We start from the raw sequence: 26977 nt of genomic DNA, 5'->3' as shown, positions 1-26977 counted from the left end.
CAAAAGTAAGATCATAAATAACCAATTTCGTGAACACATTAATATAATATTAAAATTTCATAAGGACTCCACTATCACAGTAATGATATTATTGGTGTGGCAAGAAACTGTTGAATATCAAATATGTGTGGTTGTGGGTTGGTTTCAACAATGAGTAAGTGGACTATGTGTATGATCACTTCGTAGCAGCATATATATTTTAATTTTCAGCCCTTCAATTCAAAGGAAGTATGATTATTTAGATTGAAGATATGGCAGCACATTTTAATTTCATTTTTCTTATATGAGTAAAAGTCATATACATTATCGATGTATAAGTTTTATACATTGTCATTATGTTATCTCTCATTTATTTTTAATTAATATTGACTCTTAAATAAAAGTAAGACAAATGAATGATGAATAATACAATGAACATTATAAATCTTTATTGTACCGGTGCATAAATATTGCCCTGTTGTATTATTTCTCAAGTTTAAAACAGGTGTATTTTTCAGGTGCTTAACTCAATGTCAAAACAACAAAAAATCATCATCTCAAGTTAAAATAACCATGACCCACTTATCACGTGTGTCCTCAACAATTGACAACATAGCCATACGCTATAAACAATGTAAATTTAACACATACATTACTTTTTCATATACCAGACCACAGAAATAATGAATCTAATGTCGATAATAACCTTAACCATGAGTTTATACAAAGGAATACTTGATTAAAGTATGTCCTAGTTTTCTTGTTCTCTACTCCTCAAAACAGCTATATATACGTGACACACAAAACCTTATAGTAAAAGATCAGTCATCACATAAAAAATTGAAGTTCAAATCTTTCAACAATGCCATTTTTATGCTTGAAGGATATGTCACAAAAATTAGTCTTTCTCTTTCTTTTTTTCTATGTAGTGGTTTCTACTCCCCCAGAGGATCCAATAAATTGTTCTTCACAGAACACAAGCTGCACTATCACAAACTCCTATGGCATATTCCCTGATAGAAGCACATGCCAAGCTTCTGAAGTATTGTACCCAACAAATGAAGCTGAACTTGTATCAATGGTTGCATCAGCAAGTAAAAACAAAAGAAAAATGAAAGTTGCAACCCGTTTTTGTCATAGCATACCTAAGCTAGTGTGCCCTGAGGGTCAAGAAGGGGTGCTTATAAGCACAAAATATCTGAACAAAGTTTTGAAGATTGATTTGGAAGCAAGGACAATGACTGTGGAGAGTGGTGTGACATTGAAACAGATTATCAATGAGGCTTCAAATGCAGGGTTGGCTTTGCCTTATGCCCCTTATTGGTGGGGTTTAACAATTGGTGGCCTTATGGGAACTGGTGCTCATGGAAGCACTTTGTGGGGTAAAGGGAGTTCAGTTCATGATTATGTTGTGGAGCTTAGAATTGTTAGGCCTTCAGGTCCTGAAGAAGATGAATATGCTACAGTTCTGACCCTAAATGAATATAATGAAGATTTCAATGCTGCAAAAGTTTCACTTGGTGTGCTAGGAGTTATTTCACAGGTATGAATATATGATCTCTTCTTTCATACATGATTTCATCTGTTATTTCTCTTATATGACAATGTGTTTGAAAATAACTAGTAATTCACCATCAACCACATGGGTTAATCTGGGTTAACCATTCATCTTGAGTTTGAGTCTTGACTATACAATTGTGTTAAATAAAATAATTGAGGGGATCTTTGCTATACATGGTAATCTTATTCGACCGAATTAGGCCAAGTAAGATTAACTTTAATGGAGAATAGTTGTGGTCCTAGATAAATTCATATAATCAAACTTTTCTTTCATAAGAAGGAAGAGTGATGAACATTTAACATTGTGACAAACATAGCAAGAAAGAAAAGGATTGATTCTCAATCAAAACGTAAAGTAAAACACAGGAAAACTAACAGAGTAAAGTGCAAAAGTGTTTACCATATTTACCATTCTGGAACCCCATGTGATCATGACGAATTTGTGGTTGATATAGGGTTAAAAAATTAGCAAATAAAAAAATATATCCTCTCTATTAATTGAGAGATAAATATTTGATTTTTTATATATTTAATAACAAAAATGTTATTTTATAATATATAAAAGAATAAAAATGTCTTACCATATATTTTTTTTTCTTTTTTGTGTGTTACTTATCATCACTGAAAATTGGCATGTACTATGTAGTACTACAAGCACTAGAAGACAGTTAGTGATACTCTTTGTCTAATTAGTGATCTAAAAGGGCTACCTAATACAATATTCTCTAACTTTTTGTGCCTCTGGTTCACATGATCCATTAGGCTGTAAAAGAATAAAATTGTGAGATCGACCTATTTTAAAGTGGCCACTCACGAGTGCAACCAAAAGGTAACAAACAACAACAACAATACAATATACAACATGGATACCTTAGAAATACAATACTTCTAAACACTCAAAATAAAATGACACCTACTCACATTTGTAATATATTAGCTTCAATTTTACGTACAATATATAACATGCATTGTTTAATCACACTCACATCTACTTCAGTATCACGTATTATATGTATAAAATATTTAATACTGTTGTTCAAATTTCATGATATTTCTCTCATCACATATTCTTTGCCCCCCTTATCTTGTTTTCTCATATAAGGCCAGTTATGAGCCCCATTGGAGAAAAAATGCTTTCCATGTTTCACACTTACCAATAATAGTATAACTTTGAACAATTAACCAATAATCAAGTCATCGATTTGCTATATTTGTTATGGATTACTCATAGCAATTTTCTAGTTTTTTATATTCATTGCATAACTTTAATTTGGGACAATGTTATTTTTATTGGATAAGGAGTAAAAAAATAAATATTTTTTTAGATAGGATAATTGAAATATCTCCATTTTGATATCATATAAAGAAGGATCATATAATGATTTAGTTTGATAGCAACAAATCTGTTATTTCCATCTTTATAAATAAAAGAAGAATAATTTTATATAGTCATCAAATTTATAATAGTCTAATCTATTTAAAAAATGATTTATTTTTAACCCAATTATTATATTGTCTTACTGTATCACTTTCTTACTCAAAAATATTACGTTCATATTATTTATTCTCATCTTATCTTTCGCATTGGGTTATGTCAAAAGTCTTAATTTCTTACTCCAACGACCTTTTCTTTCTTTCTTTTAAATGTTTTGCAGTTTCACGTCACTTTCTGTACTGCTCTCCATACCTTTCTTTTTTTGGGTATATAAGAGTTTTGAACTGTTCGAGATCAAGTTATAATTGCGGAATTGAGTTGAAAGTTTGAAACCATACCACAAACAGATAAATTTATTGCAGAGAATGTCGTAGGAAGAGGGAAAAATACATTTATATTTATAGGGCTATATGTACATTAAAAAATGTCACAAAAATAGACCACACATATGCATGATATATATACTGCGTGGACCAAAACAGTTGGGCCAGCCAATAGACAAAGAATTAATAGATGGTCTCATTTGTTATGTATGTGATTTTTTATATATACAATTATTTAAAAAAGGAAAAAGAAATACATTTCACTTATAGAATCACTACAAAAACAACAATGTTATATTTTCCTATTAAATCTTTCTATTAATGCTCATATCTGTATCTGCAAAAGAGTAATACATGTTACTTATAAACTAATATTAATAAATAAAATATCATCTTATAATATATGTCACCTTTTATGAGTATGGAAATTTTGTATGATGATATATTATTATATTTCCTAAAAATCACAGAATTTGATTGAACGTAGTACATACTAATAAACTTATTTTTTTGTCCTATTCTTCTCACGCACACCCATACTAATAAATTTATTACACCATTCAAATGTTGTCATAGAATCCACCTCCCTATGCAATGTTTTGCCGAGCTTTGGGTCATACTCATTAATAAATTCTAGCCTATATAGAGAATTGGGTCTTAACCCCCAACATGTTATTTTGATTTATATAACTTATGACGTATTGAAAGAAAAGACATGTAGAATATCAATCAAACCTACTAAATATTGGTTATAGAGAAAACATTTTTATTCCTTCCTAAACATTTTTAAGGAAAATGTCCAAAAGCTTTACGTGCCTCTACTATTCAACGAGTCTCTTTATTTTTTGGGTATGGCACTCTTACTCCCTTTGGCACCATCTACTAATTTGGAACTTGATTTAAAAATCATATTTCGACCCGAATGTTTTTGGGATGCCCCTGATAACCAATGAATGACAAGTGCTTTTCCTTGTGTGGATCCTATTTTAATGGGAACTTGATGAGTCGATCCGCCTAAGATCATAAGGTTTAATTCTTAGAAATGATACTTGTTGAAACGAACAGTTATATACTCCGAAATGACTTAGTTTTTTACTCATAAAGTGAGATGATATTCTTAGTAGTACTAAAAATCCTCATGAATCCTCATTGAGAAAAAATGTATGCACAAAAGTGTATGTATTTTATACATTATTATTATATCATCCACCATTCATATTTAATCATCATTAATTCTTACTTAATTATCTTCTTTCTAGAAAGAAGAATATCCAAATTAGTTTGTACATACCTCAACATATCCATTATCTCACTTTTTGTACCACTCTATCTACTATCAATTTTGATTGGTTGAAAAAAAATATTTAAGCTAAAATTGCAATTATTAAATATTTTTCTGACACATCATATCTATTGGCATAAAGGAGTGAGACAACAAATATGTACATACATCTCATAGAAAAGGCTTTTGACGATGACTTTTTTACTTTTGTAGATTACTCTAAAATTAGAACCTCTCTTCAAGAGATCCATCACATATTTGACAAAAGATGATTCAGATTTGGGTGACAAAGCAGCTGCTTTTGGACATGAACATGAGTTTGCGGATATAACATGGTACCCAAGTCAACATAAGGCTGTCTATCGTGTTGATGATCGAGTCCCTATTAATACATCGGGGAATGGTCTTTATGACTTTATTCCTTTTCGTCCCACTTCTTCCATTGAGTTGGCACTCATAAGAAGTGCAGGTCAGCTACTTAAATTACCTTGACTTAAAAAATCACAAACTTTATAGTATGTTGAAGTAATATTTGATGCATGCATATTGTTTTATAAGTGTTGTTTTGTGAGTTAGGTTTTGGAAGGGAAGAAGAAGAAACCAAATGCTTCATAGTTATTATTTCATAAATGTATTTCACGATTTCTATTTTTTTTTATTTCTTTTTAAAACCTAACTCATGAACAAACCGTAAAAGTTTTGCTATATTGGTGTAATGTTCTTCTAATTTATCCCCTACTTCTTGAAAAGGAATGTAAGGACATGGCTTGAAAATATAAAAAAAATCATTCAATATTTTCTCCACTTAGTAAGTGGAAGGACTTATAGAAGGAGAAAGTAGGAGGGTTTAGATTTTTCTTCAAAATTTCAATATAGATTTAATGTTGGTTACTTTTTTTTGTATTTTGTGTTATTGGGATGTAGAGGATCTTCAAGAAACCACTAGTGATGCTAATGGAAAGTGCTTATTTGCAAAGACAACAACGGCTACCCTTATCACCACTGCTTATGGACTTACTAACAATGGTAATCTCCTTATGTCATTGTGTGATAGTAAATTTTTACTCTTAAGAAATTCATGCATTTAATTTTATAAGCTAATTAAACTATAGTAATTTAATATTTGGTATAACTTGTAGGTGCGTTCTTTACTGGATACCCTGTAATTGGATTTCATAACCGCCTTCAATCATCTGGGACATGTTTGGATAGTCTTAAAGATGGAAAATTCACAGCATGTGCATGGGACTCTAGGATCAAGGGAGAGTTCTTTCATCAAACCACATTTAGCATTGGCTTATCCTTTGTAAAAGATTTTATACAAGATGTGCAAAAGCTAGTTCAATTGGAGCCAAAGGGAATGTGTGGCATAGAGCAATATAATGGAATTCTCATGCGCTACGTCAAGGCTTCAAGTGCATATTTAGGGAAACAAGAAGATGCTATCGACTTTGATATCACTTATTACCGTAATAAGGACCCAATGAGTCCTAGGCTCTATGAGGATATTATTGAAGAGATTGAGCAACTTGGGATATTTAAATATGGAGGGATACCACATTGGGGAAAGAATAGGAACTTGGCATTTCAAGGAGTGATTAATAAGTATAAAAGTGCTGGGAAATTTTTGATGGTTAAAGAGGTTTATGACCCACAAGGGCTTTTCTCTAGTGAGTGGACAGACCAAATGCTTGGGTTAAAAGAAGGTGTGACAATATTGAAGGATGGGTGTGCATTAGAAGGTTTGTGCATTTGCTCACAGGATAGTCATTGCAATCCAAACAAAGGTTACTTCTGCAAACCAGGGAAAGTGTTTAAGGAAGCAAAGGTTTGTACCCATCAATAATCTAAGTGAGGGTACCAAATTCTGTTTAAATGCCATTTTGAGGCTTAGCATACTGATATATATTGTATATGAATATTGGAATATTTATCTATATAATATTTTATATATTCAATGTTGATGATATGTCATTGATATCTACTATATTTTCACTTACATCAATACTTTAAGTAACACAAGCTCGTTCTCCTCAAAATAAAAGATAATTTTGTTTCTTTCCCATATGGTATAAAGCAAAGAATGTAATATTTATGTATTAATATTCATCACTATTATATCTACCACTATTCATTTGAATGAGAATATCATTTTAATAGATGTAAATATGTTGTTTTTTCATGGCATTGGACGATTTTGCTCTTGGACCAGGATGAGTGTTTTTTTAGGATATATTGAACCACTAAATTTACAAAATGTTAATAGGTAAATTTGGTTACACTCCACAATTAAGTGAATATAAAACGTAATACGGTTAATATTCAAAATATCCTTAACCTCTCTCAAAACTCTTATTCTCCTTCTTCCCTAATAGCATTCATTCATCCCACTCTCTTCAAACTCGCTCACTCTTATTACGTTTTATTTTTTATCTTCCAAATTTCATTTGCTGTGACTATGAAAAACTACTAAAGTTTCACCCAATTCTTCACTACGGTGAAGAAATTGAATTTTTTTACAAGTGCTTTAACATCGTGAAAAACAACCATTTTTATATGTTTTTCACATTTTCTACCTACAATGACCCAAGTGAAAATATGTAAATTTCTTATGCATCACTGCATAAAGAATCGGAGAATACTTTGAAGTTCTTTAAGGAATCACAAGAAACACCAAAAATTGAATGAAAAACCGAATATGCAAATGGAAAATGGCACACACCCTATAACCTAATGGTGAATAAGGATCCATGGTCCAAATCTTGTCTCTACTAATGAATGAAAATATGTATATCGATTAAAAAAAACTAAACATTATTTTTTCCATTTTACTTCATTGTCATTAATAAAAAATATGATCTATGACATAGTTTGGAATAACAAATCGTTATTTCCCTACTAGTATATAGCATTGCCACTACCACCAATGTCATCTCCACATATCAATCTCATCTTTATTATGTGCACCAAACACCAGAATCAATCATACTCTTATAATGCTGTCTATCATAAGACCAATAATAAATGGTTAAACATACAGCTTTAGGTATTGTTTTGAAAAAATATTCTTAAAAAATCTCCTAATCGATAAACCAGTTATTCGATTACAACCCACAAAGAATTGGGCTACCCAGAAATCCATGGGTCCAGGCCCAGAATCCCATTGTTGACTTCATAAGATAAAGACACCTAGTCCTTTTTTGTTCATGTGTTCCATCTCTCTGAAGAAGGGAATAGACACTAAGAAGCAAATCTCCAAAATTTGGCCAATAATAACTGGTATGGTATGCAAAGTCACTCACTTTTATGTAGTAGTTCTCCATAAATATGCCTCCTTTTCTTTCGTTTCTTCTCGGCACCTCTCAAATTATCATGCCTCACTTCTTATACCCTTCTTCTCTTCTCACCATTCTCATAACTCAATTTCACACCCATGTAGCAAAAAGGATCTATCTTTTTGGTATGTATGTTACTTTCTCCATCGCGTTCTTTATGTTTTGTGTTTTTCTTTTTTAAAAACATAATTTTCCTGATCCATTTAGATTTAGATGCTAGGGTTGATTGTAATGTTTGAGGGATTTTCTCTTATATGGCAGATTTCACTGTTTAATATTTTATTAGATTTGTTGAATTCATCATTGTGCATGAGACAAATAGTTTTTTTCCTGGTTGCGTTCAATTTTTTGTGTTGAGACTTTTGTTATCCGTAAGTTAGGGTTCAATTAATCCGATTCAAGCTATATCCTTTAAAATAGATTTTATGGTCACCGAGCTTTGCATACAGTTTTGGTCCTTTTGGATTAACTTTTGCAAATTCAGGTGTAAAACAAAGTGGAAACTTGAGTGTGGCCGATTTTGTGTATTACGTTAACATCTTAAGTCAGTACGTTTAGAAGCATTTTTGGTTACATGGTTCGAGAACGCGATAATGCTCTATTACAAATCATGTTTATTGACAAAACATTGATCTCTAAATCTTTTGAAGTATATGTTAGTAAAAAGTGCGATCCATTACACGAGGCTTCTACCTAGGGGGTCTAGGGAGGGTAGATGTATGCACGGAAGTATATGTTAGTAGTGCAAAAGAAATTATATCAAAAGCCAGTAGCCTTCAAAATCATGTACTCTGGCTGGCCATGTTATCTGTGTCAAACATGTTTGCCACTTGGCTTACATTCAGTTTTTGTATTAACTTTGTAACCTTGCAGGTATTAGTGACAGATTGTGGAGTCAACCATGTCAGAACGTGTGGACAATGATGAACGTGTGGACTATGATGAAGAGAATTATATGGAAGAGACAGATGAGGATGTTGAAGAACAAATAGATGGTGATGAAGTGGATGAACATAGTGATGAAGATGTTGAAGGCATTGAAGAACATGAATATGAGGACTCAGTGGCAGAGGCTGGTGGGAAAGACCAATTGCCTGTTGCAGATAGAAGTGGCGTTGCTGCTGAGTCTCTAGAACCATCTTTCATTGATGAAGAAGAGAAAAAGAAGCATGATGAACTTCTTGCCCTTCCTCCTCATGGTTCTGAAGTTTTCATTGGTGGGCTACCCCGGGATGTATGTGAAGATGACTTGAGGGAGTTGTGCGAGCTGATAGGTGATATTCATGAGGTCTGAACTGTTATGTATGCATTTTATGAATTATGATATTGAAGATTCTGCCTTATGGGAAGGTGGGAGAAAAAAGTTGAAATCATTGACTAAGAAGATGATTCGTTATTGGTTTTCAGGTGCGACTGATGAAAGACAGGGACACTGGAGAAGGCAAGGGTTATGCTTTTGTGTCTTTTAAAACAAGAGAGGAAGCACAAAAGGCCATTGAAGAGTTGCACAATAAGGAATTTAAGGTATTCATGCTGCTTTCTAAAAATATTAATGTTGTTGCCCTTGACAACATTAACATTCTCAGGGTGTTTTTCTGTGATGGTTCTTCTATTGCTGATCAGTTTTAATTTATTTCAAGTTTTTCTCTCTTGATGTCAGAGTAAAACTTTAAGGTGTTCACTGTCGGAGACAAAACAAAGATTGTTCATTGGTAATGTTCCAAAAAATTGGATTGAAGATGAGTTTAGGAAGGTCATTGAAGGTGTTGGTCCTGGAGTTGAAAACATCGAGCTCAAAAAGGTTTGTTCTTGAGCTAAGCTGTGCTACTAACTTATTCTAAGGTGCTGTAATGCCTACATTTTCAATGCCATTCCATTTTGTTTATTACAGGATGCTCAAAATTCAAGCAAGAATCGAGGGTTTGCTTTTGTTGTGTATTACAATAATGCATGTGCTGATTATTCACGGCAAAAAATGTCAAGTGCGAGTTTTAAGTTGGATGGTAATACCCCAACTGTCACATGGGCAGATCCAAAGATATCACCTGATCAGTCTGCTTCTTTACAGGTAGTTTCATAGATGAATGTGGTGTGAAGTTAAAAATGGTTTTGAATTGTTTCGTCAATTGCACTAAGTATTTGATCGAATATTTATAGCTGATCTATTAATAATAGAAAGCTCTACGATAATTATAAATAATGAAACATTCCATGTACTCTAGTGAAGACCAACCTACTTGGCCCCATGGGTGCAATCAGAAGCACATTTGTGGACTGCATATTTTTCAGTCCAACTCTATCTGTTTTATATGCAGAAAGTCATAATTCATCCATAATGAAGTATGAATAATGAACTAATTAGAAAGCTGCTTTAACTGTTGCATTAGAGATGTTAAATATAAAACATGTATTTGTTTTGTTTTTAAAGCTGTTTGCATAACATTCATCCGTGGTTATTTAGTGTTGCTGATATTGTTTATTGATGTTTTATGCACAAACTGTTTTTTGGGCATTCTCAGGTAAAGGCTCTTTATGTGAAAAACATACCTGAGAATACTAGTACTGAAGAACTGAAGGAGGTATTCTCTCATCATGGAGAAGTAACAAAAGTGGTCATGCCACCTAGCAGAGCTGGAGGGAAGCGTGATTTTGGTTTCATTCATTATGCTGAGAGGTCAAGTGCATTAAAGGCTACAAAAGATGGAGAGAAATATGAAATCAATGGTATTCTTTGTACAATATAAAATTATAAACTGGTGTTTTCTGTCCAAGTCTGTTCACTTTTCTGGGTTTAAGTGTTTCTGTTTGAAAAAAGTAACAAGGGGGTGAAACTAACTAGTCTATAAATTATTTTGTCTAGCGAAAAATAAAAGAGTAAGTGCCCTGTTTGTAAAACATGTTCTTTGAATATATATTCATTATGTTCACCTAAATATGTGTAATGGATTTGAACTGCAGGCCAAGTTCTTGAGGTTGTTCTTGCTAAGCCTCAAACTGAGAGAAAACCAGATGGAGGTTATGCATATAATCCTGGTTTTCAACCAAATCACTTTTCACAACCTGCTTATGGTGGTGGCTTTGCTGGAAATCTTTATGGCTCTTCAGGAGGCGGATATGGTGTTGCTGCTGGTTTTCAACAGGTATCTATTGACTTGTGATTGCTGAATTTGCTGCTTGATTTTTTCTTTATTCTAATATGTTTCACTTCACATCTTGTGGATTCTCATATACGAATGAACAGCCAGTGATATATGGTAGGGGTCCAATGCCTTCAGGAATGCAGATGGTTCCAATGGTATTACCAGATGGTCAAATTGGCTATGTCCTGTAAGTTGTTACAACTCGTGGATGTGGTTTCATTTCCTTACGCGATATGATATAAATACTATAACTATTTTTATATTGTGATACTCCGCAGTCAACAACCTGGCGTACAGATGCCAGCTCCTCCCCGACCACGCAGAAATGATCGAAACAATGGTCCAAGTGGTCATTCAGGACGAGCGGGCGGTAGTAGCAGTGATGAAGGCAATCGTGGTGGTGGTCGAAGGTACCGACCCTATTAGCGGGTTCAATGCAGCCAAATGTTATGTTGCCCAGTGTTACCTGCCTTGTTTGATTGGTGGGGGTGAAAGGTTTTGGGACCAGAGACATCTTATTTATGTTTGATACGTTGAAACAAAATCCCCTCTCCATCCCCACCTCATATTAAGGGGGAAACAAAGAAAATTTAATATATAAGAGAAAGATCTATTAGGATCTGTTGTCTGTTGTTTAGATTATTCATAGCTGAGTAATTGCCCATCTTTTCAGCTTGTAATGCCCCTTGGTATTTTATGTTATTGAAAACAATAGTTAATGTTGATTTGGTTTCACAACTTATATTATCACGGTTTTGTTGCTCCTTCTTATGGTACAACTAAATAGCTTTTATCTTGGTGGCAGACCTCGAGCGTTTTGCGAGATTTAGATATAGCGGTGCTAGTGCACTAAAAAATTTCAACTGTACTTTGCAATTGAAATGTGAAGCAATTACCAATAAAGCAAAATTAAGACTTTCTATCATTATTTAATAACGTGCATGTCTCATTTGTATATTTGAACGTTATAAGAGATAAACTAAATCAAACTTAAATTTTCAGTTTGGTCTGGTTCGATTTTATTGGTTGAATATTCAATCTATAAGTTGTGTTAAGAGGGGAAAATAAGTCGACTAAACTTTTTAAATCCTTGTTTATCTATCTCTTACTGAAATTGAAAACCAGGTGAAAAATGATATATGTGATCCTATCAGTGTATGTCGATTTTACATGTGGTGTCAATAACTGTAACACCTGAAACCATCTTATTAATTGACTAATTATGAGAGGGCATGGATCGAATTATTAGTTATTTGTAATGATGTAAAAGCCGTACTGACCCGTTCGACCGAAAAACTGATGAATTGGACCCCTAACTGGTATGGTACAGAGGTTAAACCAACCAAGTATCAAAACTGGTCAAAAATCAGTCAAAAACGATGAGCCAGTCGATATTAACTGGCCAGTTTATATATATATTTAAAAAAAATTAAAAACTCATTACAAGGTGGCCCATCTTTCCAACTTTTCTTCGACACTTTAAGGCACATGCTTCTACGACATACTTAGATTACACATTTTGGTTCATAACATTCGTGTGTAATCTCAGTGATATTTGTGTAATCTTGGAGTACTGCCTAACGATAGAATTTGATGCAAAAATATAATCTCGATATGAGACAACTTTGACTCCTTGATGTTAAATGTTAAAACTCCAAATTTATTTGTTTTGTAGAGTGAGTTGTGAACTTGTGTCATTTATTTATATTTTGCGGTTGTTAGGTGATACTTTGGGATTGATATATGTTTTGCAAGTTAGACTTTGAATTTGTTAAAGACTTCTTTATGTGAATTTTGAGTAGATTATAAATATGAATTATAAATTTGAGTATATACCTATTTGAATTTTTTTGTTATAAGTTTATATATATATATATATATAAATATAAGTTAGTATGTCCAGTTTAACCGACATGCGATTTAATTATTGAATCACCAGTTCAACCACTGTAACACTATACCGGTACGGTTTTAATACTTATCTTCATTAAATATATAGTCTCTTTATATGATCTACTCCTTTAAAGAAAAATGTTATTTAAATTCTTTAAAGAAAACAGAAAAATGTTCAAAAAAACTGAATTGTACTCATCATAATTTGCACAACAATGTGAACAGATGCATTTCTCTTCATTTTTCTTCGTCTGCATGCCACACTATGTCTTGCAACCCTGATGAAAAGTTCTTGTAAAACTGCATATAAATTAACAAATAGGGTTAATCAACAACAAAGTTGGGATATTTTTATAAAGGAAACGAGACATAAAGCAAGGCCAAACATCTAAATCTAGTAACTAGTAAGAGACCGAAAGGAGTTCCAGAATTAGAATATGTTCACATGCCTTGTGAAACTCAAGTGTGTCGCCACCGGTCTTTCGCAGCTCCACCATGTGCAAGGAGGGAGCCACTTCAAAAACCTGTCCCCATAAGCAACAAGTTTTACTAACCATTCACAGTAAGTGCCAAATAAATTGGAAGAAACCAATGAAAATCCTTGCGTCAGAAGTCAAAGCAATACATTTTATGTCACACAATTTATTGCTCAATAGTTCACGTGCATTAACATGAATCAGGTTTAGTATATCTGATGACCAGAAAAAAGTAGAGTTATCTCAGCAATTAGATGAATTCGGTAACAGAAGAAAAATATGGCTATAATCATTCATAAACAGTTTGTTATCTACAATCATAAAGGAAGGACTTAGTACCTCAGTAGCCACTGAAAGGTGGCCCTTCCTTCCACTCTTATCACCTTGAAGCTTCATCTGCATAATTTCAATCTAGTTTAGTTTGATTAGTCTATAAAAGCTTAAAATGTTTCATCCTTTTTCACAATGATAAATCACAAGATTGATAGATCTTGGCAAATAGATAATGCAGACTAGTAATGTATATAATTAATGTGAAGTGATAGGTTATTATTACCTTATAATCTCTCTTGTGAACATTAAAGCCTAGAGGCTTGGCAGCTTCCTCAATTTTAGACATGATTTCGTTAGCAGGGTGCTGTGAAGTAAAATGTGTTTCTCGCTTTACGACCCCCTATAAGATTGAGTTCAAATTTGTTAGCCAACAACCAAAAGGAATCAACTGAATTTAGATCAGATTCTTAATCAACCAAATATTAATCCGGAAAAAAAATCTTAGTTTTTTGCAGTGTGGCAAGTCGATTTCTACATGACTTGTAATGAACTGAACCTTTAAAATGCATAACATTTGAATGTAATGAAAGCACAAACAAACTTTTACATACTGTTTGCTTCTCAAACAAGCTGTTAAGATTGAAGCTTTGTGACCTAGAAATGAGCTCGAAAGCATTCATGGAGACAGGTTTCTCTTTTCTCTCTGTCACAAGATTGTCCTACATATTAAAGACAGTAATTAAATTAGACATAGAGAAGAGTTTCTGCAGACTCATTCTTATATTTCCCAATTATAATAACTAAATCTTTTGATCAAGGTACAAATAGAACTAACAAAGTAAGTAAAAGAACTTATCTGTTGTACTACACAAACTTATTTGCAGAACGTAGTCCAACTAAGGAGTTAATAGATGAAAGAAGTTGAATGGAAATGTTGCGAAAAAACCAAGTACCTTAGAATCGTTGAAAGCAGCCGCTACGTCATCAACGTTTACATCCTCTTCCTCCGTAAAAGATGCTGGCTTGTATCCTTTCTTGAACCATTCATCTTCCAAGAGTTCTTCTATTTTTATCCTCTGCAAAAAGCAATCCAATATGAATAAGAAAAAATATATGCTTACTGCAGGATATTCTTTCACCACAGAGGATATAGAAGGGTAAATAGCAAAACCAGTAGAAAGAATACATGGAAAAGCAAGAAAGCTTTCAGGACTCACTGTAAGAGGGTTCGGGTCAAGAATGCGCTTCAGAAGTTTCTTTAACTTGGGCGCAAACCAAGATGGAAAGCTGAAATCAGCTCTGCTAATCTGAACAATAATATGTACAGATTTTGACCTTCCTTAATGCATAATCAAAATTTCTCTTCCACTCTTATATATGAAGAATTATATTCTGAAATTACTTACTCTACGGAATAATGCTACATGATTTGGCTCATCAAAAGGCAAGTACCCAGCCATAAGTACAAAGAGAATGACTCCACAAGACCAGATATCAGATGCAGAACCAACATAGCCTCTATCCTTAAGCACCTGATACCAATGCCACAACACACCACATAACATTAACAACAATTTGAGGGACAAATGTGCTATTCAATCTCATCCATAAATACATAAAGTAGGTACCTCAGGAGCAACATAATTCGGAGTTCCACAAGCAGTGCGGAGGAGTTCATCCTCCTACAGTAAATAATCAAGAATTTAAGTAGGGAATGTTTTTAACATTTATTCTTATAGCCTAATAGAATAGATAGTTATAACTTTGGACATGTGCACTAAATCAGAAATCCATAACATGTACATGTTCTGATTGTATGACAGATATCATCTTACTTGCTGCGCATAAGTACTCAATCCAAAATCTGAAACTTTAAGAACACCATTTGAGTCCAGAAGAAGATTCTCTGGCTGCAACGGACATTGAATATGAGTCGAATTCTTAATTTAATGCAAAGTGAAATCGGATAAGGCAATTCATTCCAGCTAACACTTATGAACCTATTAATGTGAAGAAAAAGAGGATAGATTTAAGAAAGTTAATAGACCTTCAAATCTCGGTGATACACGCCTCTACTATGGCAATAATCAACTGCATTGATTAGTTGGTGGAAATAACTTCTTGCTTCATCCTCTTTTAGTTTCCCATTTGTGGCCTAGAAATCAAATTAAGAGGCAATAGAGAATTCTTTAGAAATCAAAACAATGACGTAGTTAAAAAAAGCAACTTCACATATCCAATAGTTCTTCCTCAAATCAAAACAAAAAGGCAAAAGGAAAGACAATAGAATCTGAGGAAAGAAGTATTTGAGCAACTTACAATTTTGTCAAATAGTTCTCCTCCATTAACCAACTCCAATACAATGTAGATCTTTGTTTTGCTTGCCATAACCTATGCTTAAACAGAGAACACATATTGAATCAGGATATACTGAAACAATGGATTCGAATAATAAGACTAATAATTGTATTCACTAGGCTCTCATTTGTACTAATAATTATATCATCTATCATAAACTTAGATGATGATTGATGAGTCATATATGCATTTACCCTCAACAACAAAAACAGGATCTTGCAGCTTATAGTTCAACTTTTTCCCCCACAAAAAAATGGGCATGGATATTATGACATTCTCCACCATCCCTTATGCTTGAGCTTCATTAGTTGGCATAGTTTTAAGCGACTACTAGTAGTATTAGTTAAACAATTAATTCCAAGTTTCATTTTATCTCATGTCACTTTTCATATTTTTCATGCATTGGCACGTAAACTTATTTTATATCATTTACATCAATAGTTTAAATTACCAAAAAATATTATATACTAAAAGGTTTTTAACATTCATTATCTTCCATCCTTGTAATAACTTATAACACATTAGCAAAAAAAAATAGTAGAGAATGTTAGTGGACAACATGTGTTGACAACAGGACAACAATAATACGTCTCTTTGACATTTTGAAAAGTTGTATAAATAGACTCATTATACTATAATATCATAAAAATAAAAGTAATTCAATTTCAGCTGAAAAAAAATGTGCGGTACCTCAAATATTTTGACAACATTTGGATGATTGATAAGCTTCATGGCTGAAATTTCTTTCTTCAGCTGTCAATAGCAGAGTTAAAACAAATCATTTTTAGCATAAAAATAAAATATAGTCCGTACACAATAAAAAAAAACTATAAAACCACCATTGCATTATTCATTAAACAAATGAAATCGAGGATAAATTAAATTAAACACCTTGAAAAGTCGAATAATTAATAATAATTCAGAGACATATATGATATAAAATATCCTTCTTTTGGTTCTTCTTACATACAGTTTCACCGAAATTGCAAATACTAGTAAAGTAATATTTTTCTTGATTTTTAAACTATACTAAGATTATTACAATCTTATCTTATTTAATACTAAATTGTTAATTATTACTTAATAGTTTCAATAATTTTTAGTAAACACACCTGTAAAATATAATATTTAATATTTATAATATAGAGATTACACGTTACCAACAATATACATGTTACTAAAATCTGGGAGAAGATATCTAAGTAAGAAAGGGTAGAAGAAATATAAGAAGACGTGCCTGCTCCATCATGTTATGGCGGAGAACGTGGTTACGGTCGAGGATTTTGATAGCAACATGGTCGCGAGAATCAACGTTCCTGGCTAGTTTAACCTTTGCAAAGCTTCCTTCACCAATAGTTTTTCCCAACTCGAACTTCCCTACACGGGTACGAGGTTTCGGTGCCTTCTTGCTCATGTTGCTGCAATAAATTCTTGTGTTTAATTTCTTATGATTCAAGTTTGTTAGGTACGTGGCTCCAATGGGTTTCAAAGTTTGAGGTTGTAATGGATATTCTATTATATATAAGGTGATGATAATGAGATATGGCAAATAGAGATACATGAATGGATGATGATTGGAGAGAGGTGTTTGAAGCGTGTGGTCCCTCATGCATTATGCGATTCTTTTTTTGGTTCAAGAGAAGACAAAAAAACGTGATGAACCTCAATGGGTTTTGTTTTCTTTTGGTGTTGATTGATTCACTTTTAAATATGTGGCTCCGACATCGTATTAACATAGTAATATAAGACTTTCCTAGTTTTTAGGATATTCAAAAGGTTAAGGATTTGATTCTTAAAATAGACATTTGTTGGAGAAACAGTCACATATCCTGAAAGAAATTAATTTCTGACTCAGAAGGTTAGGACATTTGGTAGTACAAAAAAATAGATGACTATTACAATAACGAGGTGGACGTTTGGGATTTTATATGGAAAATTCCAATTTAACTTTAATTTGCATCTAACTTATCATATTTTCATCCAATAGTTTAGATTTTCCCAGGTCATGGAAATCACCTATTTCAAGTCCACTTGATCATTTCCATATTTTCTTAGCTTCCATTCCCTATCTGAATGTGATTGTTTAATTCATTACTTAACCTGTATACTCCTCTTTCAATAATATATTATTATTAGATTAATTATCAAGTTGAATACAAGGTGTACTTAACCCTTATAAAAAGTTAATCATATAGATTCCTTTTCTATGTTAATACTACCCCTTTCTATATAAGTAATGAGGTTTAAAGTTAATATTAATATTGACGTGGTTTTCTAGAGAGACGGTTAAATAGGAACAATTTTATTTTCCTTAAAGACACTTAAAACTTAAAAGGAAACAAATGTAGTAACATTGTACTAAAGCAAAATTTCAAAACATGAGAAACATCCAACATGGATTTTCAGGTGATTTAATCATTAATATCTCATACCATTTCATTTACATCCGATTTATGACGATACTGTAGTTGAGAAAGCTCTTTCAACCATTACAATTGTCACCAGTAGTATTAAATCTAACTCTGGAGTAAAGTATAGAGTGAAGAATGTGAATAGGCCCAAAAGTTAGAAGCAGACATTGTATTTAATTTTTGAACATATTTTATTTATATAGAGATTAATAAGACATGGTATAGAACATTATTATTTGTAAAACTTTGCGACACATGCCACCTATAACCTGGATAAATCACTTCAATAAAATATTACAAAACTCTTGAAAGTTAACACAGAAATTGAAGGGACAAGAAACATAAATTGAAAATATTAAAGAAATGATAATAGAAATAACTTTATGACATGCAAATAAAATTACAGGATCATACGCGATATAAAATTATTATTCAATATCGTTTAATAGCTAAGCACAAGCAAATGTTATCATGACACTTTCCAGAAAAACCCTCAGGACAATATAGATCACACTGCTCATCAGTCTCACATGGAATAACAACTGTTAGGTGATGCATAAAATAAAGCAATGTTAGTGAAGGGGAATGGAAGCTTAATTATAAGGTAAAGAAGAAATTTTGAACTATGAAAAAATGCTTACAGACGTCACCATTGGTTAGAACGAGAAAGAGGGAAAAAAAGAGGACGAATGAATAGAAAAAATTGATAATTTTTGCCATGCTTTTTTCTGTTTTGCTATGACCAACCATAATTGGTTTGATTGTTTTATAGTGTCGCTAAATCCCATATCGTTTTTACATCAAATTAATAGTTAATAGCATTTTTGGAGTTTTCATGTACCCTTTCATAATATAAAAAACATTATTATATGTCTCTTATTTATACCAGTGAGCCGGTATTGTCCATTAGAACAACCGACTTATTATTTGACATTTAAGAGGAACTCCCACAAAACATGGGGAGAAAAAAATGTATATCTCATATGTGTAAGAGTTTTTATATTATTATTATATCATATATTATTTATGTTTATTAATTTTGAATTAAAAGTAATGCAAATAAATAATAAATGATATATTAATTATGTATAAATTTTATACGAATAATATATAGATATTATAGTCAAACATTTGTGGTCATCTAAGTTCAGCATTTCTTTTTACCATCGTGGCTTTAATTTTTACCTTTTGGTAATACTATAAGGCGAAAACCCAAGAGAGCAATAATATTTGAATTTAATCTATATATATATTTAGAATATGACTGTTTTTTATGTTAATCTTCTTAAATAAAATAATACAAACCAATATATTATAAATGTAAAAAACTTTAAGATAACACTTCATACTTATTAAACTCATAATATTTTAAATCTCTTCTTCACACAAAAAAGAGTAAGTTCTCTTTCATTCTTCAACCTCGAGCTCCTCCACCAATCATACCCGACGACCCAATCCCAAAGCTCATAATCCTCTAACGACATTATGTTTATCATAATTACGGAAAAATAAGAAAAAAAATACTCACCAAACATAGCATTGTAATTACAAAATAATATTCCAACCCAAAAAAGTCAAAATATCAAAAACCCTTAACCAAACCACTACAAACAAATATCAACGGTGTTAGTTTAAGTAATACATATTTTATTCCCCTTTGGAAAATAAAAATAAAAACACTACAAACAAATCACAATTTCAACCACACAAGAAAGTGATGAGTTAGGAACTTAATATACTCTTCGGTGTTGGAGAGAAAAGTATATAGAAAACAAATGATAAAATGATATAATGTGACATTTGTACTCATCTTTAGATATATGGTGATGATACTTAACAAATTGTCTCACGACTGCTGCTGCTGGAGATAATATAATTCTTTTGCTAAAGTGATAGAGTCAAAAACGATCCTAACAAGTACAAGAAGTTCTCAACTAAATTTGTTTATAAAGAGATTTAAATAGTATACATAAAAACCAAGTGGATTAAAAATAAACAAACTTAACACAAAAAAATAAAAATAAGTAATAACAACTTGGTCGAGAACATCTACCATTATACCCATAATGATTGGTCACACCATTTTTATCCACAATGGAAAAAAAAAACAGATCATATGGTAGACCATAAATTGGGAGAACTTTCATCCACTCTAAACTTCCGAGGACATTCGGAAAATGATAATAGATTTCGTCCTTAACGTTAATTTAGTACTAGTAATTATTTAATTACTCAAAAATAATTTCTTAGAAATTAAAAAATACATTAAAAAATATTTATTTATTTTTTAGTGAAAATACAAACTTATGATATGATAAAAAAACATTTATAGATAAAAAGGTAAGAAAGACACGCCATGATCTATTATTCTTAAATAATAAATGGATAAAGATAAAAATAATAAAGTACAGAAATTTGATGTATTATTTTATGTATAGTAGTCATTTTATGTTTTATGTATATTAGTGGAGAATTATGGGACAAAAATAAATTGGCTTGGTTTAAGACTCGGGACAACTCAAAGTCAACACGGTAAGTATTTTAAACAATATTAGTTGTATGTGAGTTGAGTTAGGCATGATAATAAGTTTGGATGCTTCTAGGTAGTGTACTTTCTAGACTTGCTCAATTCTATCATTTTTTGAATGGACTTGAGTAGGTACCTGCTAGATCTACTACCCACATGTCCTTGGGTGCTCAATGAATTCACTTATGCCCATAAATTCATAAAATATTTAAAAAAATTGCAAATAACATATATATTTATGCAGGTGTTTCCTATAATCATTTGTGTTATTTTAGACAATCAAAATAAGAGAAAAATGATCATAGCAATTACAAAATGTAATTATAGTACAAGTCACACTTTAAATTGTTACTTAAATTTAAATCTTTTTCCTAAAAATATAATTTAAAAGAAGACAATAAAACTATCAAACTTATAAGATCATTTCATCAACATAACATAATATCACATTTATATATTAAGACACATAACTTAAAAATGGCGAAAAATATATTTATTTATAACAAATAAAAAATCATCTAAAGAGTGATCAAGTATAAAAAACGATTAAACATAAAGATTAAAAGTTAAAAATAGACAAAGTAACGTGTATGAAATAACCCACGTATCAAATAAAAGTGGAACCATCAAGTTCTCCTAAACCCTAACAAGTAAATTAAATACTCCTGAGAAGAACAAATGATAATAGAAGAAAACATTGAATAAGTAATATTGTTCCAAAACTAATAGATATTTGAAAGAAATTGAAGAAAGTGCAAAACGTTTACAAGCATCAAAGTTAGCACTTAGCAACGGCCTACTAGCACAAAAGTAAGTCTCCCCTTCACAAAAAAGAGTAGGTTCTATCATGATGTATCATTTCAGATTTTTGTTACAACATTCTTTTACTATCTTTTAATTCCCCAACATTCTAACTCCGCCAAACCAAAAGCCTAGAACACCCTCTACCAAATTACCAGAAACGACATCATTGTATCTAACACACAGAATGTCGAGAAGAGTGGAAGTGGAATTTCAACTGATGATATAATTCTAAACCCTGAATAGTGCAAGGAAAATGTAATGGATATAATTCTAATTCTAGCTATTTTATCTTTGATTTTTATCCTCTATTTTGTTTATTTCAATCTCTATAAGAAAATACCAAATTGTTTAATTTTTCTCTCTTTCTTTTAATGACAATTGAGTTTCCTTTTATTCAAATCATCATCTAAATAGTAATTAACTTTGCCGAATGTATATATACTTTCTGGTAGTGAGAAATACTTGTCCTAATTTTTAATCTGGTAAAAAGACTTAAGCAACACAATTCAAATATTGTTCTTGTGTTACAATTTTCCAAGTCACCATCCTCTTATCTTCATCAACCAGTTTTTGTAAAACTGTTATCTCAAGTTATTTTCTAGTGGTATTTGTTCACATTCTTTCACGTATCATTCTTATTCCAAATGTAGATGTAGAATACATGACTAATTTAAACACAGCTACAAAATTATAACGTGTTCATTTATGTAAGTATCCAATTATAATTATTAGTAACATTTAGTTTCTCATGTCTTCTACACCGTAGGTAGAAATTGATTGACAATGTATAATACTCTTACATTATCAATATATATATTTTATTTTCTAAAAATATCGTACATTTTTGTTTAAAAAATATTAATTATCAATTTGAGTACAAGGTATAGTTAACCCTTAGAAAAAGTTAATCATATAGATTCTTTCTATATGTTAATACTACCTCTTTCAATATCAGTAATGGGGTTTAAAATTAGTATTAGTATATATTGTCGTGGTTTCTAGAGAGACGGTTAAATAGGAACAAATTTATTATCCTAAAAAAAGACACTTAAAAGGAAACAAATGTAGTAGCATTGTACTAAAGCAAAATTTCAAAACAGACAAATATTGAACATGGGTTTTCATATGATTTAATCATTAATATCTCATACAATTTTGTTTATAATTCATGAGGATATTCATAATTAAAAAGCTCATTCAACCATTATACTTATCACCGGTAGTATTAAATCAAACTATGATGTAAAAGTAAAGACTGTATATGAATTGAGGATTATTGAACTTAGATTTGGAAATTAGTAATAGGCTCAAAACTTAGAAGACATTGTTTTTAATTTCTGAACATAATTTATCTATATAGAGGTTAATAATACATGGTATACAAAATTTATTATTTGTAAAACTTTGCTACCCATGCCCCGTATTACCTGGATAAATCACTTCCATAAGATAATACAAACCTCTTGAAAGTTAACACAGATATTGAAGGGACAAGAAGCATAAATCCAAACTTATTAAAGAAAGGATAGTAGAAATAGAGAAAATAATATATACACTGCATCATACACTATTCATTTTTTATTATTATTCACTTTTAAATAGAAAGTAATATAAATTTGACATATTAATATTACACCCATTGGAAAAACAAACTACATGCAAATAAAATCACAGGATAATACTTAATATAATTATTATTCAGAATCAGTTAGTCAAGCACTCGCAAATGTAATCACGATTGCACTTCCCAGGATGACTATCGGTACAATATGGATCACAATCCGCATCAGTCTCGCATGGAATAACCACTGTTAGGTAATACAGAAAATAAAGTAATGTTAGTGAAGGGGAATGCAAGCTTAAATAAAAGGTAAAGAAGAAAAAACTTCGAACTACGAAAAATTGCGTACCGACGTAACCATTGGTTAGAACGAGAATGAGGGATAAAAAGAGGATGAATAGATAGAAAAAGTTGATAATTTTAGCCATACTGTTTTCTCTTTTGCTATGACAAACCAAAATTGGGTTGATTGTTTTATAGTGTTAATTTTACATCACTTTCATAATATAACAAACATGTCTCTTATGAACACCAGTGAGTCGGTCTTGTCCATTCGAGTAGCTGGTCTTATTATTTGACATGGATGAAATTTTCTATGCCTTATCCGTCCGGGACAATTTGTTATTTAATTGAAAATAAAGTTATAAAATTATAAATTAATATTTTATAGTATTTAATACAATTCAGAAGGATAGAGAAATAGAATACTTTTTGGCAGAGAATCTTTGATCATTTGACATTTGGCAGCATCTAACCCAAAACATTTGTTGGTCATCTCTTTTTACCATCGTCCCTTTCCTTTTTACCTTTTGGTACTACACAAAGGCGAAAAACCAGAAGAAAAATAATATTTCTAGTCTCCTCTTCACACAAAAAAAAATGTAAGTTCTCTATCCCATTGTTTCATTTGAGATTGTTGTTTTAACTTTTAACATTGTTTTATAGTCTTTCTTTTCACTCTTCAACCTCCATCTCCTCCACCAATCATACCCAACGACCCAAACCCAAAGCTCATAACCCTCTAGACATAGCAACATTGTGTTTATTATAATTATTACAGAAAATTAAGAAAACAAATACTCACCAAACCATAGTATCGTAATTAGGAAGTAACATTCCAAACAAAAAAAATAACATATCAAACACCCTTATCCAAAACCGCTAGAAACAAATCACAATCTCAACCACACAACAAAGTGATCGGGTCAAAGATGACCCTATATATAAAGCATAGGAAATTCTAAACTAAATTTATTTCTAAAAAAATAAAAAATATTAAAAGATGAAGAAGGTGAATTTAAGTTTTTTTTTCCTTTCATTATATTATTCCCGTCTGCAAGTGAGGAGCTTCCTAGCAATAGTAAGTCTCGTTATTATTTGATCACGAGAAGAGTAGAGAGTTACTATGAAATATTATATCTTAAGCCAAAACATGAAAACAATAATTTCTTAAATATTTTTTACTTATAAATTCTTAAATCTATTCTCTTATATTCAATGTGTTATGTATGACTTCATACTCAATATACTCAACTTCATGTATTACATACTTATCAGTTCACTCCCTCTCAAGTTTACCAAGTGTTGGTCGAATTATCAGCTCTAATATTATTTGTTGGACTCATCTGTGACCAGGCTCCAACCAAATCACCTCAAGTCTGCGTACAACACACTTACTAGTTCACTCCCTCTTAAGTTTATCAAGTTTAAGTCGAACCATCGACTTTGATACTACTTGAATTCATTTATGACAAGGCTCCAACCAAATCTCATTGTTATCAGATCATGTGAAGAGTGAAGAGATACCCTGAAATACCATATCTTAAATCAAAATTTTAAGACTACAAATATATAATTTATAAAATCTTCCATCATCAACCCCTTACATCCAATGTGAAATTCTATGTGTGTGGTATTAAAGATATATGATAGGTTATTTTGGAAGATGATAGTTGGTTAAAAAGTTAGGAATTAACAAGTTAGGTTTATGTTAGTTACTTGCTTTAAAAGCTTTCTTTTCATTATTTTCTCTTGTAAAATAAGTCATATTGGATCATTTCTTATTCAATCAATTCAATTTATTCAATGAGAATATTATCAATCTTTGTTTCTCGTTCTTCTTTCTTTAAGCTTCCTTAAGCTTTCTTTTATACACTTCTTGATTCATCAAGAAGCTTTCTTTTCATGGCTCTTTACCACATTTTAACATGGTATCAGAGCGTAGTTATTCAATCGCTTCCGCTTATGCTTTTATCGTTCCAAGATTCAAGAAAGAATCATCATCATGCATCAATCATCAAAGTGAGGAATCTCGCATTATGGCTAAGGATGGTGATGATCACAGCGTAAATCAAGGGGGTGTAGGTGGACTACCTTGTTGAAGTGATGTAGCTTCTTTTTCATCCTTTTTAATCACCGTTGTTGACTCCTCAAAACCATAAATACTCATTATTCTCTCAAACTGTACCACTAATGCTCCATTCTTCTTCTTTCAAATGCACAAATTCATCACTAATCTTCACTCGAGACCTGGTTGCTTATGTTCAAGAGGTCTTTTACAAGGAAATGCTTCCGATTATGGCTCCATCATTCCAAGATTCAACATTTATCATCGTTCATCATCAATTTATCATATATAAGATTAAATCATTTTCTTATTCTTTATCATTTACCTTTCTTTCTTATTCATCATTGAAGCATCTCATTAGGATCAAGATTCTGATCTGTTCTCTCTCTTTCATCATCAATGGTTGATTTGCTTCTGTCCATGATGGTTAAGGTCAGATATAACTTTTATCATGGATGGTTAAGTATTGAATGGGTAGCTTATGTCCATAGTGGTTAAGCAAAGATATAGCTTCTACCATTGATGGTTAAGCGTGTGTTTGATGATATATCTTCTGTCATGGGTGGTTAAGCGCCGTTATTACTTCAAATCAAGCTTCAAATCAATTCCAAGCTGGAGAGTAAAAAATTTCACTCCCTAGCTTGAGGGGAGATATTAAAGATATATGATATGTTATTTTGGAAGATGATAGTTGGTTAGAAAGTTATGAATTAACAAGTTAGGTTTATGTTAGTTACTTGCTTTAAAGGCTTTCTTTTCATTATTTTCTCTTGTATAAATAAGCCATATTGGATCACTTCTTATTCAATCAATTCAATTTATTCAATGAGAATATTATCAATCTTTGTTTCTCATTCTTCTTTCTTTAAGCTTTCTTTTATACACTTCTTGATTCATCAAGAAGCTTTCTTTTCATGACTCTTTACCACATTTTAACATGTGGTACAATTTTATAATATTATAGAATTATGTTATTTTCTAATAGGAATCATAAAATCATATTAGCAAACATCTTATCATTAGTAATAACCTACTTAAAATCAATATTGTTCATTACTAATAAAAGTAAATTTGAAGCAAAAGTCGAACCTCAATAATCATTATATGATTCAGTAATCAGTACCAATAATCTGAAATTCTGAATTATATCTTTCCATTAATTAGAAATAAGCCAATTTAATTCTAAATTATTACAAGAAGATTGATATTGGCTTATGTAAAATAGCAACCAGCAATATTTGTTTGGTTGGGTAAAGTTTTTTATTGCTAATGT

The 26977-nt window shown here is 31.5% G+C and overlaps 3 protein-coding genes across 6 annotated transcripts; 2 read left to right on the top strand and 1 right to left on the bottom strand.

The window, feature by feature from the left end:
* On the top strand, nt 738-6544 carry LOC109357115 (probable L-gulonolactone oxidase 6). Its single transcript, XM_019600852.1, has 4 exons — nt 738-1522; nt 4793-5048; nt 5504-5605; nt 5719-6544. The coding sequence occupies exons 1-4, from the start codon at nt 842-844 to the stop codon at nt 6423-6425; spliced, it is 1746 nt and encodes a 581-aa protein (XP_019456397.1). The 5' UTR covers nt 738-841; the 3' UTR covers nt 6426-6544.
* On the top strand, nt 7746-11818 carry LOC109357222 (heterogeneous nuclear ribonucleoprotein R-like). 4 transcript variants are annotated; one of them, XM_019601018.1, is made up of 9 exons: nt 7746-7858; nt 8788-9202; nt 9322-9438; nt 9575-9715; nt 9806-9982; nt 10434-10638; nt 10873-11054; nt 11156-11241; nt 11333-11818. In XM_019601018.1, the coding sequence occupies exons 2-9, from the start codon at nt 8816-8818 to the stop codon at nt 11478-11480; spliced, it is 1443 nt and encodes a 480-aa protein (XP_019456563.1). In that variant the 5' UTR covers nt 7746-7858; nt 8788-8815; the 3' UTR covers nt 11481-11818. The 4 variants fall into 4 exon arrangements, with proteins under 4 accessions (XP_019456563.1, XP_019456562.1, XP_019456564.1 ...); XM_019601017.1 differs by having other exon boundaries at nt 7787-8039; XM_019601019.1 differs by having other exon boundaries at nt 7796-8043.
* LOC109357480 (CBL-interacting serine/threonine-protein kinase 9-like) lies at nt 13074-17636 on the bottom strand. The gene is made up of 14 exons (XM_019601464.1): nt 17292-17636; nt 16745-16807; nt 16016-16087; nt 15744-15851; nt 15532-15606; nt 15325-15378; nt 15103-15228; nt 14914-15003; nt 14650-14772; nt 14308-14415; nt 13980-14096; nt 13763-13819; nt 13397-13471; nt 13074-13247 (listed from the first exon to the last, which is right to left on the bottom strand). Exons 1-14 carry the CDS (start codon nt 17613-17615, stop codon nt 13185-13187), a joined length of 1455 nt encoding a protein of 484 aa, XP_019457009.1. The 5' UTR covers nt 17616-17636; the 3' UTR covers nt 13074-13184.

This window comes from Lupinus angustifolius, chromosome LG09, assembly GCF_001865875.1.
Source record: "Lupinus angustifolius cultivar Tanjil chromosome LG09, LupAngTanjil_v1.0, whole genome shotgun sequence".
Classification (NCBI taxonomy): domain Eukaryota; kingdom Viridiplantae; phylum Streptophyta; class Magnoliopsida; order Fabales; family Fabaceae; genus Lupinus; species Lupinus angustifolius.
The sequence above is the reverse complement of the archived record's forward strand: the minus strand, read 5'-3'. Positions and strand labels throughout refer to the sequence as shown.

Excerpts from the sequence above, each read along its gene's own strand:
- LOC109357115 (XM_019600852.1), top strand. The coding sequence starts at position 842 with ATGCCATTTTTATGCTTGAAGGATATGTCACAAAAATTAGTCTTTCTC. Across the intron at positions 1,523-4,792 it reads TGCTAGGAGTTATTTCACAG|ATTACTCTAAAATTAGAACC; the intron begins GTATGAATATAT and ends TTACTTTTGTAG. Across the intron at positions 5,049-5,503 it reads GGCACTCATAAGAAGTGCAG|AGGATCTTCAAGAAACCACT; the intron begins GTCAGCTACTTA and ends ATTGGGATGTAG.
- LOC109357222 (XM_019601018.1), top strand. The coding sequence starts at position 8,816 with ATGTCAGAACGTGTGGACAATGATGAACGTGTGGACTATGATGAAGAG. Across the intron at positions 9,203-9,321 it reads TGATAGGTGATATTCATGAG|GTGCGACTGATGAAAGACAG; the intron begins GTCTGAACTGTT and ends ATTGGTTTTCAG. Across the intron at positions 9,716-9,805 it reads AAAACATCGAGCTCAAAAAG|GATGCTCAAAATTCAAGCAA; the intron begins GTTTGTTCTTGA and ends TGTTTATTACAG.
- LOC109357480 (XM_019601464.1), bottom strand. The coding sequence starts at position 17,615 with ATGTATCTCTATTTGCCATATCTCATTATCATCACCTTATATATAATA. Across the intron at positions 13,820-13,979 it reads TTCACAAGAGAGATTATAAG|ATGAAGCTTCAAGGTGATAA; the intron begins GTAATAATAACC and ends GAAATTATGCAG. Across the intron at positions 13,248-13,396 it reads ACACACTTGAGTTTCACAAG|TTTTACAAGAACTTTTCATC; the intron begins GCATGTGAACAT and ends ATTTATATGCAG.